The 18,703-nt window shown below is 51.4% G+C and overlaps 1 protein-coding gene across 1 annotated transcript in view; it reads left to right on the top strand.

Moving 5' to 3' along the window:
* The window catches only part of IGSF21 (immunoglobin superfamily member 21), a 138,642-nt gene that overhangs the window by 64,528 nt on the left and 55,411 nt on the right, over window positions 1–18,703 (top strand). Inside the window, exon 3 of the mRNA XM_066636978.1 lies at window positions 13,709–13,830. Coding sequence (XP_066493075.1) covers window positions 13,709–13,830 — 122 coding nt within the window. The remainder of the gene's footprint in view (window positions 1–13,708; window positions 13,831–18,703) is intronic.

The raw sequence follows: 18,703 nt of genomic DNA, 5'->3' as shown, positions 1-18,703 counted from the left end.
CCCGTCTGCCATCGCCCATTAAGAGAAAGAGACATTCAAGTGCTGCCCAGCACCTTCCCAAGCTGTCCAGAGGGGGTGCGAGGAGGGACAGTCAGGCCAAGGGCAGAAGCGGGCTGGGTCTCGGCCAGGGAGGCTGGTGGGACCAGAGGGTGGAGGTGGAAGTGCTGCTGGAGAGCTCCTGGTTCATGTTGCGGGCTGCCTGGCAGCTGGTGTGGTGCCATGGTTGGCATGTTGGGTTTGGACTGTGGAATTCTGGTTTCAGTGAGCTTGGGCAAGTTGCCCTTGGCCTTCCCTGTCATAAGAACAGCCCCACTGGATCAGGCCATAGGCCCATCTAGTCCAGCTTCCTGTATCTCACAGCAGCCCACCAAATGCCCCAGGGAGCACACCAGATAACAAGAGACCTGCAAGGCTTCCTAGGAATTGTAGTTAAGAACATAAGAACAGCTCCACTGGATCAGGCCATAGGCCCATCTAGTCCAGCTTCCTGTATTTCACAGCGGCCCACCAAATGCCCCAGGGAGCACACCAGATAATAAGAGAGACCTCATCCTGGTGCCCTCCCAGGTGTCCCACAGGGTCCTTTTGTCTGCCTCTCTGAGCTAGAAGGGCAGGGCAGAAATCTGGTTGGTGTTGGAGGGAGTCTTCTGCTGTACGCCATCTCCCTCATTTTCTGTCTAGCTCTCTACATGCAGGAGCCCCAGCTGAGTTGCCAAAAATTGCCCTCAGCACAGGGCAATTGCCCTCTTTGGCTACCACAATGTCTAGGTTAACCGTGCAAGCAATTTTCAGGCTGGCTGCTAGGAAGGGAGGTATGAAGGCGGGGTGTGTTGGCTGAATCCACAACGGAAGTTTAGGAGCAGAAAGAAAGTGATGCAATATTGGGGGGCAGGGAGGGAGATCACCACTGCGCAAAGAGCCGGTGGCATAGCTGGAGGGGGGTGAAGCACCTGGCTTGGCAGGGAGCCTCAACGGGGCGGGCAAGTGGCCCCTCCCTTCAGAGCCATTCCCGGTGGGGGAAGCAAAACGGATCTGGCTCCCCCCGCTGGGAATGGCTCCAAAGGGAGGGGCTGCTTGCCCACCCCGCTGAGGCTCCCCGCCAAGCCGGGTGCTCTGCCGCCCCTCCAGCTACGCCACCGCAAAGAGCTCCTTGTTGGAGAGGCCTCCGCTGCCTCGTTTACATAAGTCAGTGAACGCTTGCTGACACCCTTGGAGGAGCTGCAGGTGGCAGTGCCCTCATCCAGGCTCCATTTGACCCCCTCATTGGGCCTTTGGGCACCGGCCAGTGAACAGCTGCAGGCCCAGGCAGGGTCTCCAGTGGGGGTTTCCAATGAGCACTCATGCCTGGGGTTGTCTTGGGGAGCTGGCTGTGAGCTGTGTGATGCCAGGCAAGTTGTTTTTGCTGCTGGTGGTGCTCCAGTGAGAATGCAAGAGCAGTCCCTTCTGGATGGAGCCCTGTGCCCTGTTCCCAGCAGAGGCCTGTAGAAGCGCCCCTGGGAAGGCCGTTTGGCAGGGCGCTCACTACGTTCTGGTCTTCCCTGCCAGGGTGTGCCAGTTGAACTCCTTGGTCCTTGGCAGGAGGATTCTGATGCAGGACAGAGTCTTCGCCCACCGCAACCAGGATTTCTGTGGAGTTGGGCTTGCGGAGGGCAGAGTGAGCTAAGAGGGATCCTTTTCTTGAGGGGAAGGTAAAAGAGGCTCCACGGAGAATGCTTAGACCTGATTGGAGAAGGGGCTGCCTTTGACACCCCTTGTTTCAGGGTGAGGACAGCAGCACTTTTTCCAGGTGCAGCTTCCATAGTTCCCAGAAACCCATGGGAGATGTTTGGAGCAGCACTGTGGGAGGAAATGGCAGCTACCAAGAGGAGAGACAGCTGACAAATGGTGGCTTCTCCCTCAACTCTGAAAGTTGCCCCACCCCAGGAAAGAAAAAAGAAAACCAGATTGGCTCAGCTCCAGGGTCTGCTTTAGCAAAGCTGAGTCTGCAGTAGGCCCCTCGACCATCTCGGTCAGTATCGTCACTTGTGCGTCCCTCTAGGGCAGTGGTTCCCAACCTTCAGGAGACTATGAACCACTGAGACCAAGATTGGAATTGTTGTGGACCACATGCAACCTCCAACCTCAGGTGGTAATACAGGTGGCCCTCATTATCCATGGGATTCAATTCCTGGAGCCCTACAGATAAGGAGAACAGCAGGTATTCAAAACCTGTGGTTCTCCCCACCCCAAACCTGTCCATTGCTGAGCTCCAGTTGGTCTGAGGCTTTTCCGAAGACCACAGAGGCTGCGAGTGAATGTGCATGGCTTCGGCAGGCTTCAGAAGAGCCTCCAGAGGTGCGAGGAGCACAGCTTCTGTCACCTATGGAGGCTCCAGGTTCGCCCGCACCATACGTTTGGGGACCCACAGATGAAGAAATCTACAGGTACCGAACTCATGGATCATGTGGGCTGCCTGTAATTAGAAAAGATTTATTAGAGATTTATTATTTACAGAGAAGATTTGTGGTTTGCTGCTTTTGCTGTTAGTTGCAGGAAGTCCATTCTCCACCCTCTCTGGTGGTCTATGGGAGACCTATGCTCACTCAGAGAGATGCTGAAAGTGACCAAAAGTGATGTTTTTTTCCCCCCTGAAACCTCATGGACCACTTCTCAGGGTCTCACAGACCACCTGTGGTTCCCAGAGCCAGTGCTCCAGGGTCTCAGGCAGAGAAGGATCTTTCCCAGCCCTCTCTGGAGGGTTGCCAGGGGTCAAACTCAGGCCCATCCCAGCAGGGGCTCTGCTCACTGAGCTACATCCCTGTTGCAACCCCTTGGAATAAGGGCCCCTCAGTGCTGGGTGGCTGGGATAGAGAAGCCGCAGCAGCCCCGTCTCTGCAGCAGTAAATCCTCTGTTCACAGAAGGGATCATCAGCGAGCAGGAAGGTAGTAGGAGCTGAGGTTGTCCTTAATTATTTCCTCTGCAAGATGGAAACAGCTTGCTCCTGCAAAAACAAATTGAATGCTCTATTTGTTCCTAGGCCGTGCGTAAGTCTGTTTGCTGATGCCAGTGGGGAAGGAAGAAAGAGGTATTCTCCCCGTCCACCCCTTCCCTGCCTTCTCCATGGCAACCGCTTGAAGTGCACACGTCTCTGTTGATTCCGGGCATGCTTGTTGATTCCACAGGAGTCTTGTGTGCCCCCGTCCCCTCTCTTTCTTGACACAGAAGAAGCAGGACTTGTGAATGGTGACCTTCTGCTGTGGACACTGGTTGGCAGGGAATTTGGGGCTGAAAGAGAAAGAGCCCCCCCTCTCCCGCAGAAGGGATCATCAGTCTGTGGAATTTTCTGCAGAGGGGAGGAGAGGCCCACTGCAAGTTATGAGGGCAGGTGGAACTTGCATGATTGGGGGTGCCCCTTCCCTGCATCTTCCACAACATCTGTTTGAAGTGCACCCATCTCTGTTTGCAGCCAAATGTGCTCTCCAGCTGCTCCAGAGTTGGGCTCTCAAGGTAGTGGAGCCCGGAGACACACCTGCCTCAGCTGCTGCCCCACAAGAGCTGGAATTGCTCTTGGCTTCAGTGCTAAATTCACAGGGGACCTGAGAAGAAGGGACTGGAGGGAGCACCTTCTGTTCTGGAAGGACATGGCATTGGAATGGCCAGCCACCTACCAGAGTGTATTCCGGGCTGTACCCAGGGAGCGTTCTCCCAGCTGTGACTCCGCCCATTGTGGCTCCTTCCCAGAGCTTGAACCCGGGGCCCTCTGCATGCACGACAGGGGCTCTGCCATTTCGCTGCAGCCCATCACAGGCTCACTGATTTGCAGGTGACTTTGAAACCCATTCCCAGCTCCTGACTCTGGCTGTCCTGGGACCAGGCACGCTCAGCCAGGGACTGAGAGACTCAAGAAGTCTCTCTCGCCATCCCTGAGGACCTTGGGCAGCCAGATCCCTGTTCGTGTTGGCCCCATGCTGGCCTGGGACCTTGAGAAAACCCCAGGTGCAACTTCCTCTGAAGCCAAGTCTGTCCAGCACTTCATGCTACGTGGAGGGAAGAGGACGCTGGGAGGAACCAGCGGAACAGGCCATCTCTGGATCCCCTGTTGGCAACAGAGTGGCCCTCAAGCAGGTACTGAGGAAGCTGGAGTGGTTGCTGAACGTGGGGAGCTCCGTGCCGCTCCATCACAGGTCACTTGGATAGGGCTGGGGGCAGACTGCTTCCTTGGGGTCCTAAAATAAACTAAACTGGACTCGCAAGTGAGCCAGTGTTGTCCCAGGGAGTCTGTGCAGAATGACTGCCCTCCTTGTCCCTCCCGCTTGTCCACAAGGAGCCAGTCAGGGATGATGCTTTGCAGGGGTGATGCAGAGAGCCCAGCAATCCCGCTCAGTTGGGAGTCTGCCCCCACAAGCCTCCGGGAAGCCCACAAGCAGCAGGGCAGGAGGGAAACAGCCCCCACCGCCCACTGGATGACTCCCCAGAATTGAATCTCTGCATAGAGGCTCCCTGTGCCTCTCATGGCCAGTGGTCGCCAGAGAGAGCCCTGCTGGCTCAGATCAACTGGCAACCTAGTCCAGCATCCTGCCTCTGCAGGGGTTGAGCAGATGTCTCTGGGACATCCAGAAGCAGAAGGCAACAGTCTCTGCAACACCCAGCAACAGATATGGGTGGAGGAAGGAAGACTGCTCTTGGACAGGGAGGCTCCATTTAGACTTTGTGACCAAGATCTATGTGTAGAAAAATCCTTTATGAATGGAGGAGGATTTACCCTTCCCTAGTGATGCCTGCTGCCAAGGAGGTGAAAGTCTTCCAAGATGGTCTGCAGCACTAACTTCCCCTCCTGCATTGGCTTGTGCACCTCTGATCTTGCCTGGATGAAGCCCCCCTTCGCTCACATCCAGCCCTCCACAGCCTCCCAACACGTCCTTTGCAGTAACTCGGGAAAACACTGCCAGGGAGGGAGGGAGGTGGTGGGCGCCACAGAACGTAATTTAAACAGTCCGAGGGAGACCGCTGTGAGCCGTTTTCACTTCCTGGCCTCTATTACACACACTTGCTGCGGTGGCCGCGTAAGTGGGATATCAAGTTTATTACAGCTATTTCCAGTCTGTAATTGGTTTGGTAGAACATGGAGGGGATGGGGGCCAAGTGGGGCTTTGGAGAGCCACTACTGGGAGCTGGCTGGGGGAGGTGGCCAAATGGAAACTCACCTCCTGCTTTTAGGTTGCGCCGGCAGGTTGAGGAAGGCAGGATGAGTCTTTGCTTATCCCAGCTGTGAATGAAAGGAGTGCCGGACAGAAGAGTGAGAAGGGGTGGGAAAGAGAGAAGCTAACCGGGACCATCCAGGGCAGCCTGTACAGGTGTGGTTAAGGAAAAAGTGAGCTGGATTTGTGCTGGAGGATGGTTGAGACATGGGCCAGTTGAGGGCCCTGGGAGCTTGCTGGGAAAGTCAGTGAGGGGTCTTGTGAGGGCCATTTGATGGGGCTGCATCAAGGACTCTGCTCAAGGGAGGGCACAAGAACCGCCTGCTGGAACAGCACAAAGATCTCTCTAAGCCAAGATTCTTCCCCTGGTGCTACCACACCATGTCAGACTCAGGGTTACCTGGACTCAGGGCTGCAAGTGGGGCTTTTCTGGCCCTCCTGCAGCAGCTGCCAGCACTTGAACCTGGACCTTCTGCATATGAACCATGGCCCTCACCTCCATCTGTAGTTACATCCCTGCAGCTTATTTTTCAGCCTATCTCCTTCCAAAGAGCTGTCGTTCCCCCCTCCCCAATTCTTTGAGAGTATCTCCAGTTGAGTTATTATTAAAAGAACCCTCGTTCTCTGAAGAATCTGCAGGCTTAGCAAGATTACACAGTCTTGTTTGAACAATACTAATGAAGTGTTGGAAAGAAGCATAACAAGTCACTCCCCAAGAAAACAAAAGTAGGTTTCTTGTTATAATAAACAGTCATGTTTTAAAACTAGAAAAAAATACTGTTCAGGAACCCCTTCTCTGAAGTGGCAGGCATTCACTTCTCCTGGATCTGGCTGTTCGTATTCATTTCCATTTGTTCCAAGAATGAATGCAGAAGCTTAGGATGCTGTAAGTAACTGTGTCCCGTTTAATGTCTATGCAGCATTTTCACATTATGGTTCTCCTGTGGAAAGCACAGCGTGCTTGAAACTTATTGTGGAAACTTAACACACAGACACACAAACCCCTGCAACATCTGGTTTTTCTTGTGAAGTTGGTGTTGCCCTCTTTTTTCTGAATTTTGAATTTTTCCATACAAGGTTATTCTGCAAGTGAAAAAAGATTTAGGTGTGATAGGCTGCAATCCTATACACACTTTACTGAGAGTAAGTCGCATTGGATACAATGAATAGCCACACGTAGGACAGGGCTCTTGGTGGCCCACAAGCAAAACACGAGCCAGCAGTGTGATGCAGTGACCTGGACAGCTAACGTGATGTTGGGCTTCATCGGCAGAGGCCTGGAGTCCTTGTCCAGATCACGCAACATCATAGTTCTGCTCTACTCTGCATTAGTGAGACCTTGTTTGGGACACCATGTCCAGTGTCAGGCCCACGTTTTAAGGGCATTTTTAAGCTGGAAGGGGTACTGAGAAGGGCAACTAAGAAGGTGAGGGGTCTGGACGCCAAGTGCTATGAGGAATAGTTAAAAGAGCTGAAGATGTTAAGTCTGGAGAAGATAAGGCGAAGGGGAGATGCAGGAGGAGTCACCTTTAAGCATCTGCAGGGACATCATACGGAATGAGAGGGCTTACTGTTTGGTGCTTCCAAGGGCAGGACCCATGGATTGAAATGAGAAGTAAATGTAAGAAATTCCTCCTTGTGTTTAAGGTGTCCAGCACTGAAACAGTCTGCTTTGTGCAGGTGATTGGCTCTCCCTTGTTGGAGGTTTTCAAGCAGAGGCTGTCAGAGATGTTGTAGCCGTTGCTTGCACTGAGCAGGGAGTGGAGAACTAGATGACGTCCAAGTTACCCCCTACATTCTGTGTTTCAGGGCACATTGAGGGCTTTCTTTGTTGTGGCACCTGGCCTGTGGAACTCCCTGACACATGAAGTACAATTGTCACCCATTCTACCAGTGCTCTATTTTAGCAAGTTTCTGGTTTGGCTTCGTTGGGTTATCCTTTCTGTTGGTTCTTGTGATTTTCTGTATTGTTACTGCTGTTTTAACATTTTTTTTTAAAAAAACAACTGCCTCTTCATAATCCACCTTGGGTGCATCCCCATATAGAAGGTGTTGGGGAGTATGCATTTTATAACTTTGAACAAACATACAAATACTGCCAGTTTGAAGTTTATGGTGCGTTTTTCTAGTGCTGTCAAAGAATCAATCGTGTTTTCAAGGCATCCGGTAGGTGGAAAATGGGTGGATAATTTGTCTGTGTGTGAAAATCCATTTTCAAGGTTGTGGCTTCCCTAACGGGCATTGCCCACCAATGGGTTTTCAGAGGTGTTGATCAAAAGTTCCTCCACGCCCCCTGGTTTTATATTTTTTGGCAGGGATGTCACTTTTACTGCTAGCACATGTCAGTTGCATTGCCTCACAAGGAGCTGAGGGCTATTGAAACTGACAGTGTCTCCCCCCCACCCCGCTCACCCTGCCTCTATTCGCCCAGGTTCCATATGATGTCTACCACTGGGCAAGCAGGATCTGACGGACAGCTCCTTTATTCTCTGTGCCTCCGAGTCAGGCATCTGTCCCCCCTGTACAAAACTATTGCTGGCATTCAGTGCTGCCTGATTCCAGCAGGAAAGCAATGAAGGTGATGGTTGTCACCAGGAAGAGCCTGTCATCTGGAGCGCAGGCAGCCTCTGAAAGATGCTCCTCTCAGCCTAGTGCCATGTAGCCAGTTGGGTTTGGCTACGTGGTGACTTCACAAGCCAAGTCAGAGTGAGGTCAGGACTTTATTCTTTTGCTTAGAATGGGCAGGCATTTCCTCTTCCACTTTGCGGGGCATGCAAACTCCCGCTAGATCCCTGAATATCAGTCAATCTCACAGATAAATTGAGGGCAGGTTTGGAGCAAAAAATCATTGAATTTTCTATGACCCTCTGATAAGTTGGGGAGGGTTAAACTTAGGGGGCTGTCTGACTATAATTTTGTCTGATATTACCTGAGGCCAGATCCTGAAAAATAACCTACCAGTAATTGTTACCTAAGAACTGTACAGTCTCTATTAAAAATTTAGTAAAAGATCATAAGATACATTTTTATGCATTAACTTTTTTTAATTCTGGTCTTCACAACATTTTTGTAAACACTGTCAGAGTAAGTGCACTGTAAACAACACACCAGTAGAACCATTGATCAAATTCTTCTTTAAGGTATCTGGTGTGTTAATCCCGAGGTTCTACATATAACTTACAACATATAACACATAACTGGGAGTGTGCAGCTTAGTTCACAGCAGAGAGACAAGCCACAAGGACTGGGCATGAGCAAGCACTGCTACACATAGTAAATTAGGTTGTAACTGAGTGAGGGCCCAATCCTATCCAAATTTCCAGCTCTGGTGTAGCCACAGTGCAGCCCCTTGGTAAGGGGACATATGTTCCCATACCTTAAGAAGGCTCCAGTGACCACCCCTCCGCCACAGAATGCAGCACACACCACACTGGCACAACTGCCCCAGCACTGGAAAATTGGATAGGATTGGGCTGCAACCTAATTTACTCAGAAGTAGGCCACCTACTCCAGCATTCCATTTCCCGTAGGGAGTTGCCAGGTGGCCCCCTGGGGGGCCCATGAGCAGAGGGGGAAGGCAGAGGCCCTTTCCACTGTTGCCCCCTGCAGCTGGCATTCAGAGCCATACTGCAGGTGAAACCGGAGGTAACACAGAGCCATTGTGACTGGCAGCCACGGACAGATTTGTCCTCCATGAATGTGCAGCCCCAAACGATCACCGAAGGTGGGGCACATGTCTCACAGGGGCAGAGTGGTCCATGACCTGCATCTCTCCCACTTCACTCCTCCCCCAAGTTTCACTGGCAGGCCCCTGCCAGGCTTAGGGGCTGAAAAGTATCAAACCTCACCCACGAGCCAAGCTGCAGCCGCCCGCCTTGCTCCCAAGGCTGACTTTGTCAAAGGCCTGTTTTCTTTTCTGCACCAATGAAAGGACTTCTTGCCTGAAAGTCCCCCCACCCCATCATTGGCTCCGTCCAGACTTCCAAGCGAGATTTCTCCAGAATTGGACATGCCCTTGAAAACGTCCACCAGGCATCTCCCCAAAGTATCCGAGATTTACAGCCCAGATAATTCTCTCTGCGGTTCTTTATCTTGTGTGTGTGTACGAGTGTGTATTTTCTTTGTAATAAAACCTTGGCTTAGACAAATAAATTTGAGGAGACAGTTTTACTGACAGCTTCCCTCCCTCCTTCTCAACCACTACCCCCGTTCTCTTGTAATAATAATAAAAAACACACCAGAGTGAAATTTTCAGCTAGGAGGGACAACACAGGGTGCATTTTAAGAGTCAGATGAAGGCTCTGCTCCTGCTGCGCGGAGGGTGCCAGCAGAGGTGTTTGGGGGGAGGGTCTCGCAGCTTTGATCTCGCTGTTTTGGGCCTTTCTCAGCTGTGATCCAAGGAAGGAGAAAAATTGTAAGGTGACTCGGGAGTGATAATCAGCCAGCAGAAATTGCCAAAGATACTGACTGGAAAGATGTTGATTTTCTTCTTCAGGAAGAGAAAAGGGGGAGAGATCTTGAAAATGTGCAGGAGGAGAATTGCTGCTGTTTTCTCCAGGGTGTAAAGAACCGCTACGGACACATCACTGTCCCCTCTTGGCCAGAAATGAAGGCACCCACCATGCAGTCTGTTCTCCTGGGTCGGGCAACTGGGCGTTGCTGGGAAACCTTCCACTGTTGCTGACGGAACTTTGTTTACTTCCGTTATGGGCCCTGAGTGGGCTACTTCAGGCTACTTCAGGGGTTATGGGCTACTTCCAGGGCTAATCTGGGTGTTTGTGCCTGTGTATGGAGTTTGCAGTTGCAAAGCGTCAAGGTGTTTGTAGTTTCTTCGCCACAGCAACAGAGACTTCCTTGTTCTGGTAAGGCCTGAAGTGTATGCGGTGCTTCCTGGGTGAACATGTTGCAGAAGTGGTAAAAGGAGTGAGGATCTGTGAGTCTCTCCACCACCACCTCTAGCCCAGTTGAGGAGGATGGAGCTGATTCCCTGTGAGATGCCAAAGTTCTCCTGCTATGGCATTAACCCTGAGTGTCATCCAGGAATCTACCAACACCTATTCATACCCACTTTCCTTCAAGGAGCCCAGGGCGGTGTACATAGCTCTTTCCCTTCTTTTGTCCTCACTACAACCCTCTGGGTTTCCCTGGGGGGCTGGGGATAAGAATAGGCCCTCAGTTTGGCTGTACTTGTCATAAGAGGCGACTAAACAGTTACCGGGTAGATGGGACTCGATAGCCTGGGAAGGCAGCTCATCTGAGAGAAGGAAAACTCTGATCCCAAACCTCCACTGCCTTGTGGCTACATCCAGTTATGGAAAAGGCTTCAGGAGTCAACCTCGAGGCAAAATCCGGAGCCGGAGTCCCTGAGGCAGTTCATGGCTGAACACAGTCACGTTCTGGCAACTCCTGCGACGCCGCTGGAACCAGCCGTATTGGCCTCTGCCTTTCCATTGGACCATTTCAGCGACGTGGAGAGGGGGGATTTGCTGCATGGGAAACAGCCTATCCTCCATACCTACTTTACCCAGGCTTTGCGCACTGGAGAGGACACTCTGTTCCAGAACCACCATTCAGAGCGTGACACCATAGTCTTCCGAGACTGAAGGATGCCAACAACCCTCTGAGATTGGTGAGGCTGTGAGATAAGTGAGTGGTCTAAGGTCACCTGGAAAGCACCATGGCTGAGTGGGGATTTGAACCTGTAACTTCTAGGTCTAAGTTCAGAACCACTACATCATCCTGGTTCAGAATGAGCCAGAAGTTGGAGCCAGGAGTTCCCTAACATTGGTACCAGCTGTTGAGGTGCAAGAACTCAGCGTTGATAGCAAGGACAGATCAGGAGGCAAGAAGCCCTGAGAAGCTGGATCTCCAGAGACAATCCCTCATGGGTGGAACTCATCTCAGGGGTTGGACCCTGATGTGCCTCTTGTTTACCAGTACAAGGAGTGACTCAGGGCAGAAGTGGCTGAGAGTTTGGACTAGATGCCCTCCAAGGACTCCTGCAACTCTAACATTCTATGATTCATGCTCCTGTTAGCTGAGGTGGCCAACCAGATGCTGCTGGGAAGCCCACAAGCAGGAGATGAGGGCATTGGCCTCTCCCACCACTGCAGCCGATATCTAGAGGTAGATTGCCTCTGAACCTGGAGGTTCCACATGGCCATCATTGACAGCAGCCATTGACAGACCTTTCCCCCATTATCCTCCTTTATACAAGCAAGCAGCCTTCAGCTCCTCTGGTGGGAGCACATTCTCACCATACATGTGGAGAGGTGTGTGCACCCTGTGTGTGCACCCTGCATCTCTCACCAGGCAGTTTCACTGTGGGATGCAGGGTGCTGAAGCAGACCCCCAACCTGGTCTGGCCCAGCGGGAGCCATGTGAGGGTCTGATCCCACTTGGCTCCATTTTGGGGAACGGGCCGAACTCCTTCCCTGTGCCTAGGAACAGCCAGGAGCAGGCCCCGTCCTGAGCCGGCCAAGCCTCCCCCTCCCCTCCCCTCTGTCTCTGCCGCTGCTGCCACGTGCAGCTCGCTCTGTCTCCCCACGTATTTATTTATTTGTTCGTTCCCCAGACAATGCTCCGGGAGTGCAGCAGCACCATCTGTGTTTTCACATTTCCCGTGCAAGAGACATTCTGACACAGCCTCCAGGTGCGTTATTTCATTAGCGGATTCACTCCTTGTCGTGCACAATCTGGGAGACGAGGCACGGCTGCGACGCGACGGAGAGGAGAGCGGAGGCTCGAGCCACCCCCCTTCCAAGATGGATACGTGCCCATTTTTTCCTGGATCATTAGGGGAAGCCGGGTTGTTTCCAAAAATGAAGGCAGAACAACCTGCCCCCACACCCCACAGACACAGGCTCTGGTGCATAGTCACTGCAGAACAGAGATGGGCCACTGCCAGTGCAGTCCTGTGCATGTCTACTCAGAAGTAAATCAGCTCAATGGGACTTAGTCCCAGGGGACCATGTATAGAATTTCACCCCACAGGATTTTGCAGCAGCCCGGCCATTCTGGTGCATGCATTGCACAGGGCCAGACTGGCATGTCCACACCACACCACACTCCGAGCCCCACTGCAAGAATATGAAGAAAGGAACAAGGGAGAGTTGCACTTGGGAGCCACACTGTGATAGGAGTGGAGGGGAACTGCACTCTCTGTGAGTGTGTGTGGGAAGCAGCGTAGTTCTGGAACCTGACCCCCCACACACGCCCATGCTTGCCTCAGAAGCTCTGGCCTGAACTCTGGAGCTCCACGGTGGCCCAGCGCATCCATTCCCCGCTCTCCTCCCTATCCCTCCGGCGGTTTTTTCCTGTCTTCATCTCCCTGCTGCAGGTCTTTGAAGGGCGATTGCTGAAGTTTGAGGATCAAAGTGGGCTCCTCTCTCTCCTTTGCCCCTTTATTTATTTATTTTTAGCTCCTTCCCCTGCCCCCAGATAATACTTTCGCTTGCTATTTTTGTACTAATTCATTTTTGAACATGCCCTGACCGCAACGAGGCAGAAAGCGGAGTTGGAGACAAAGGAGTGAAGGGAGAGCAGAAAGAATCTGTTATCATCTTTTGGCCGGAGGGGGGAAGGGGGAGAGATCCAGCTCCAGATGCACAGTGCTCCAACTATGGGGCTGATCAAAGAAGAAGGTGGGGGTGCAACAGAGGCAGAGGCAAGGGACAGATTTAAAGCAGGTTTGATTTTCACGTCTCCCCTTCCTGCCCAGGGTGACCAGATACAATGGAGGACAGAGTGCCTGTACCTTTCACCGGTGTATAGAACAGGGAATTTTAAACCCTTCCATGTTGAGCTGCAGCTGCCCAAGTTCCCTCTTCTATACAATGGTGAATGGTATGGGCACCCTGTCCTCCACTGTATTTGGTCACTCTGTTCCTGCCTCCCTAAGGAACCGCAGTTATATACAAGGGTGCTGAGGCCCTTCTGCCAACATCCTCAGCACCCTTGCAGAGAGAGGAGCCCCAGGGCTCTTGGACCAAGGGAATCCAGCTGAAAAAAACAGGTGCGGTTAGAACTGAAGTGGCAATGCACTCACCCCCATTTTGTATGCAGAGGGTCTCAGTTTCTGTCTTCAGGTGGGGATGGGGGGGAAGCATCTATCTGAAACTCTGGAACTGATGAAAACTCATTAAGGGGCAACATCCTATGGTCCCATTCATCCATCTAAACGCATTTTTGTGAACCAGAAACATGTTGGGTTCAAAGTGATCCGGATACCAGCAGATAAGTGAACTGGCCAACATGTAAGAAGGAAACCTATCAGACGTGTTTAAAATCGTGGTCAGTCTTTGATGCTTAGCCAAAGGAAAAGGCACTGTTCACAGCAAGTTGCATGTGACAGCTCCAGGAGAGCTGGATAGCTAGTTACTAGTAGCATCAGGATGTTCAAGTGCTGGTCACCTTTATTTTTAACTTGGTTCCTTTTCCATCCTGTGTGCCAAAGAGTTCTGTGAAACCTGCTAGCTGGCGTACTCGACAAGTCACTTTTGGTTAATTTTGCCTCCTGTTCTCTCAACAGGTAACAGATGGTGGAACTATCAAGCAAAAGATTTTCACCTTTGATGCCATGTTTTCTACCAATCAGTCGCACATGGAGAATTACCGCAAGAGGGAAGACTTGGTGTATCAGTCCACAGTGCGGTGAGTTTTGCCAGCTTCTCTGCTGTAGTTTTGCTAGGATGGTGTCATAAGTGTCCTTCTTGTTAATCTCTGAGCTGAGAGAGGAGATGCTGTTGTAGGAAAATTGTCACTGGTAAAAAGACTTCAAAAGTGTTAACATTGTAGTCCTTGATTGAGTGATCCCTGATTGGCTGGGAGGAAACCAAGAAAAAATGGCTACTAAAGCAGCAGAGAAGGGAGGCTTGAAGGGAGCTGTGCACACTAGTGAAAAATGATGAAAAAGTGGGATTAAGGGATTAATACTTTTGAGCTAAAAAGCTAATGGGGGGGCTTTTGTCTTATCCCTTTTATGCTCAGTGGTTCTGTGGATGTGTAGGCCTGCTAGATCTCAGCTTTCTAAGAATCTCAATCTCTTTTTGGCTTAAAAGAAGTTACTATGAGGGAATATCCAATGACATGTTATAAAGAAGTACCAAGGTTTTAGTCAAGAGTTATAAGACACAGCCCAAATTTCTTTACTGTGACTTAGAACTCAATCTTATGCATATCTATTTAGAAGTAAGTTCTATTATAGTTAATGCAGAGTACTCCCAGGTAAGTGTGGACAGGATTGCACCCTAAGAAGTGTCCCACTGGGCAGAACCTGGTCCGGTTCATCGTCAGCATCGCCTGATCCAAGCCACATTTCTTTGGATAAGTCGGGCCCCTTGCATGGTGACTGTCATGCTGGCACAGATGTCAGAATGTGACTCTGGAAGCGCAAGTTCATTTGGCTCTGTGAGCAAGTACAGAAGCATCCACTGGTGGGATGGTCCCCATCTCAGAATAGGGCACACCCAAACCAGGCAGGGCACAGGAAGCAGTCTCTTATGGAGTCTGCCACTGACTGGCAGCACTGCTCGGGGGGGGGGGGGCTTTCTTCACTGTATCCAGAGGAACTGCCAGGGAACTTGGGACCCTCTGCATTCAGATGCCTCCCTCGCAGAGCAGAAGTGGCAAAGGCTGTTTAGTGACAGGTGAGCTTCAGCTCAGAAGCATGGGGAAGTGCAGGTCATTCTCTTGCCCCCATTCTTGCCCACATTCTGCTTCTCCGGGCAGAAGGTGATCCTTTCCTGAAGCCCTGAAGAGCCTGCCACTGTCAGTGCAGGCAGTTCTGAGCCATGAATGTCAATGGCTGTCTTCTATGGAAGACAGCTCCATTTGGGCAAAACTCTGCCCTGCCCCGTGGTAGCAGGAGGACAAAGGGCTGTGCACACCTGTCTTGGCTCACAGTGGCTCCACTCTGCTGCCTTTGCGTTTCTGAAGCACTCTTGCTCATCTCCTGCCTGCCTGCCTGGGGGGGAGATTCCCCATCATCCCTGCCACTGCTCTGCTCCAGTACTGGCTGCTTTTAATCAAAATGAGAGATGGCTTCTGTTTTTGGAAATGAAGATGTCAAAATGCTTAGTAATGCCATGATGATTATATTTGGTACACGATCCAGGCTGGAGAGAAGTTTCATTATGCAGAGGGAAAGGAAGCTTTTGAAATAGAAATTAATGGCAGGGGGAGGGAATTGGAGGGGGGTGCAGGAAGGGCAGTAACACACGGAGGGGGAGCTGTGCCAGTCCAACAACCCCAAGCATTCCAGGGAGGCAACCAAAGTTTTATGCAGAAGCAGACACTGCTGCCTCCCGATTGGCTGGGGAGACTTCAGGGATAAGGAAACCACATTTACATATAAATGAAGATATTTACAAATTAATGCATTTTGAGCAAGAGAAAGTCTCAGCATTGCAGCTGTCAACACAAGGGCCTGCTTTGTGGAGGGAAAGTGGAAAATGAGGCGAGGAAGATTTACTGGAGGGCAAAATGCAATTTTCCTCCGTGGAAGGATCTCTCCAGACTGGCAGAATGGGCAGCAAAATGGCAGATGCGCTTCAATGTCAGTAAGTGTAAAGTCATGCACATTGGGGCAAAAAATCAAAACTTTAGATATAGGCTGATGGGTTCTGAGCTGTCTGTGGCAGATCAGGAGAGAGATCTTGGGGTGGTGGTGGACAGGTCGATGAAAGTGTCGACCCAATGTGCGGCGGCAGTGAAGAAGGCCAATTCTATGCTTGGGATCATTAGGAAGGGTATTGAGAACAAAACGGCTAGTATTATAATGCCGTTGTACAAATCTATGGTAAGGCCACACCTGGAGTATTGTGTCCAGTTCTGGTCGCCGCATCTCAAAAAAGACATAGTGGAAATGGAAAAGGTGCAAAAGAGAGCAACTAAGATGATTATGGGGCTGGGGCACCTTCCTTATGAGGAAAGGCTACGGCGTTTGGGCCTCTTCAGCCTAGAAAAGAGACGCTTGAGGGGGGACATGATTGAGACATACAAAATTATGCAGGGGGTGGACAGAGTGGATAGGGAGATGCTCTTTACACTCTCACATAATACCAGAACCAGGGGACATCCACTAAAATTGAGTGTTGGGCGGGTTAGGACAGACAAAAGAAAATATTTCTTTACTCAGCGCGTGGTCGGTCTGTGGAACTCCTTGCCACAGGATGTGGTGCTGGCGTCTAGCCTAGACGCCTTTAAAAGGGGATTGGACGAGTTTCTGGAGGAAAAATCCATTATGGGGTACAAGCCATGATGTGTATGCGCAACCTCCTGATTTTAGGAATGGGTTAAGTCAGAATGCCAGATGTAGGGGAGAGCACCAGGATGAGGTCTCTTGTTATCTGGTGTGCTCCCTGGGGCATTTGGTGGGCCGCTGTGAGATACAGGAAGCTGGACTAGATGGGCCTATGGCCTGATCCAGTGGGGCTGTTCTTATGTTCTTATGTAAACGGGCCGAGCGATCCACCAGCATGGCTGCCCTCCAGACACAAGCAGGTTCGTCTCCCAGCTTGGCCTTTCAGGGGGGTGTTGAAGGTGCATTTGGCAGCTCCTGGCCTGAGGCGGGTGGTGCTTGCGGATGAGAAGTCAAGCAGGCCCCAGAAGCAGCCTTGAGAATCTTCAGTCAAAATGCTCTCAGGTCACCAGAAATGACATCTCTCGGGAATGTGGCCAGCTAGGTTGTCAGGTTGGCGCCATCTCCAAACATGAGAGTCAACAGATGGGGCCTGGTGATGCCAGACACCAGGGAGTAGCAACAGGATACAGGTACCTTGTGGTCTTGAGTGCTCCCAGAGCATTGGGCAGATCTATGGAGGAAAAGTCTGCCATAGGTTACACGTCATGAGGACTGCCTACAACTTCTAGGTTTTAGAGGTAGCCTATCTCAGAATTAACCCCTGGGGGCTGGGGATAAGAATAGGCCCTCAGTTTGGCTGTACTTGTCGTAAGAGGCGACTAAACAGCCACTGGGTAGATGGAGCCACTGGGTAGATGGGACTCGTTAGCCTGGGAAGGCAGCTCATCTGAGAGAAGGAGAACTCTGATCCCAAACCTCCACTGCCTTGTGGCTACATCCAGTTATGGAAAAGGCTTCAGGAGTCAACCTCAAGGCAAAATCTGGAGCTGGAGTCCCTGAGGCAGTTCAGGGCTGAACACAGTCACGTGAACACAGCAACTCCTGCAACGCCACTGGAACCAACCGTATTGGCCTCTGCCTTTCCGTTGGACCATTTCAGCGACGTGGAGAGGGGGGGTTTGCTGCATGGGTAACAGCCTATCCTCCATATCTACTCTACCCAGGCTTCGCGCACTGGAGACGACACTCTGTTCCAGAACCACCATTCAGAGCGCAATACCATATTCTTCCGAGACTGAAGGATGCCAACATCTCAGAATTGCAGTTGAGAGGGAGTGGCCGTAGAATATAGATCTCCTGTTGTCTTGAGTATTTGTAGAGGCACCTGGTGGGGCACTGTGAGATTCAGGAAGCTGACCTAGAAGGGCCTGGGCCGCATCCAGCAGGGCTCTTCTTATGGTCTTATGATATCATATGACCTTCCACATCACAGTTGCACAGTTGTATGGAAGCAGGGAGGGGTGGCAGGAGGGGCAGGCAACTGCTATCCAGGCTGCTCACCTGGAAGTCTGAGATCCTGTAACCCTGTATCCTGGGCGCTGTTCACCAGTGGCTCTGAGAGGTTTACAGTTCAGCCACAGAACAGATTCTGTCCCTGCTTCACATCCCAGGTTCACTCCCCACAGTTCTGCTTAAATTATTTGCAACGCTAGGGCTATTTTCTCTTTTCTAGAGAGCAAAATTGACAAGACTGGTTGATACAGCCCAGTGTGCTGTGTGGATGGAAAACCACTCCATGGCTTGTATGGAGCTTGGTCTAAGCAGCTCTCGTCAATCCAGCTGCAGTGACTGAGTGTCACTCAGTGAGCAACACCATCCCCTGCCACTGATAGACAGGATGAGGCCCCTGGAGTGCCCAAAGGAAGGACCCTCAGAGCCTGGGTGGAGCTCATGTGTCTGCATCTGCGGCAGGGCAGGTAGGCTTCTCTGGGGAGGAAGAGGACCGTTCTGTTGGGGCAGGCAAGGGCAGTGACCAATTACAAGAGGTGGCAAACAAGCTGCACAACCCCTGGATAGCCTCTACTTCTCCCACTGAAGTGAAGTAATCCAAGGACCTTCTAAGCCATCTCACTCTGAGAGCTTTGTGGCTCCATCCAGTCTCTATGGTACTCTTGTCACGAACGCTCCAGGCCTGATTTGCTTTTGAACTGTAGACTTCTGTGGTGAGGTCATCAGATGGGGCATGGTGATGTCACAAGCCTGCCGACCCTTGAAAATGAGGGGGGGGGCCCGACTCTATTACTTGGTTGGACTCTGGTGGTGGTGAAAGGGAAGCCCATTGGCACAGCTGCAATTGCTGGAAATTAAGCTCTGCCTCCTCTCTGGCACAAGCAGGCAGCCAGAGGAAGGGGTCATTTGGGGTGAACCAGACACATGGAGGGG

The sequence above is a fragment of the Tiliqua scincoides genome, chromosome 9 (assembly GCF_035046505.1).
Source record: "Tiliqua scincoides isolate rTilSci1 chromosome 9, rTilSci1.hap2, whole genome shotgun sequence".
Lineage (NCBI taxonomy): Eukaryota > Metazoa > Chordata > Lepidosauria > Squamata > Scincidae > Tiliqua > Tiliqua scincoides.
Note: the sequence above shows the minus strand (reverse complement) of the source record. Positions and strands in the feature narration are given on the sequence as shown.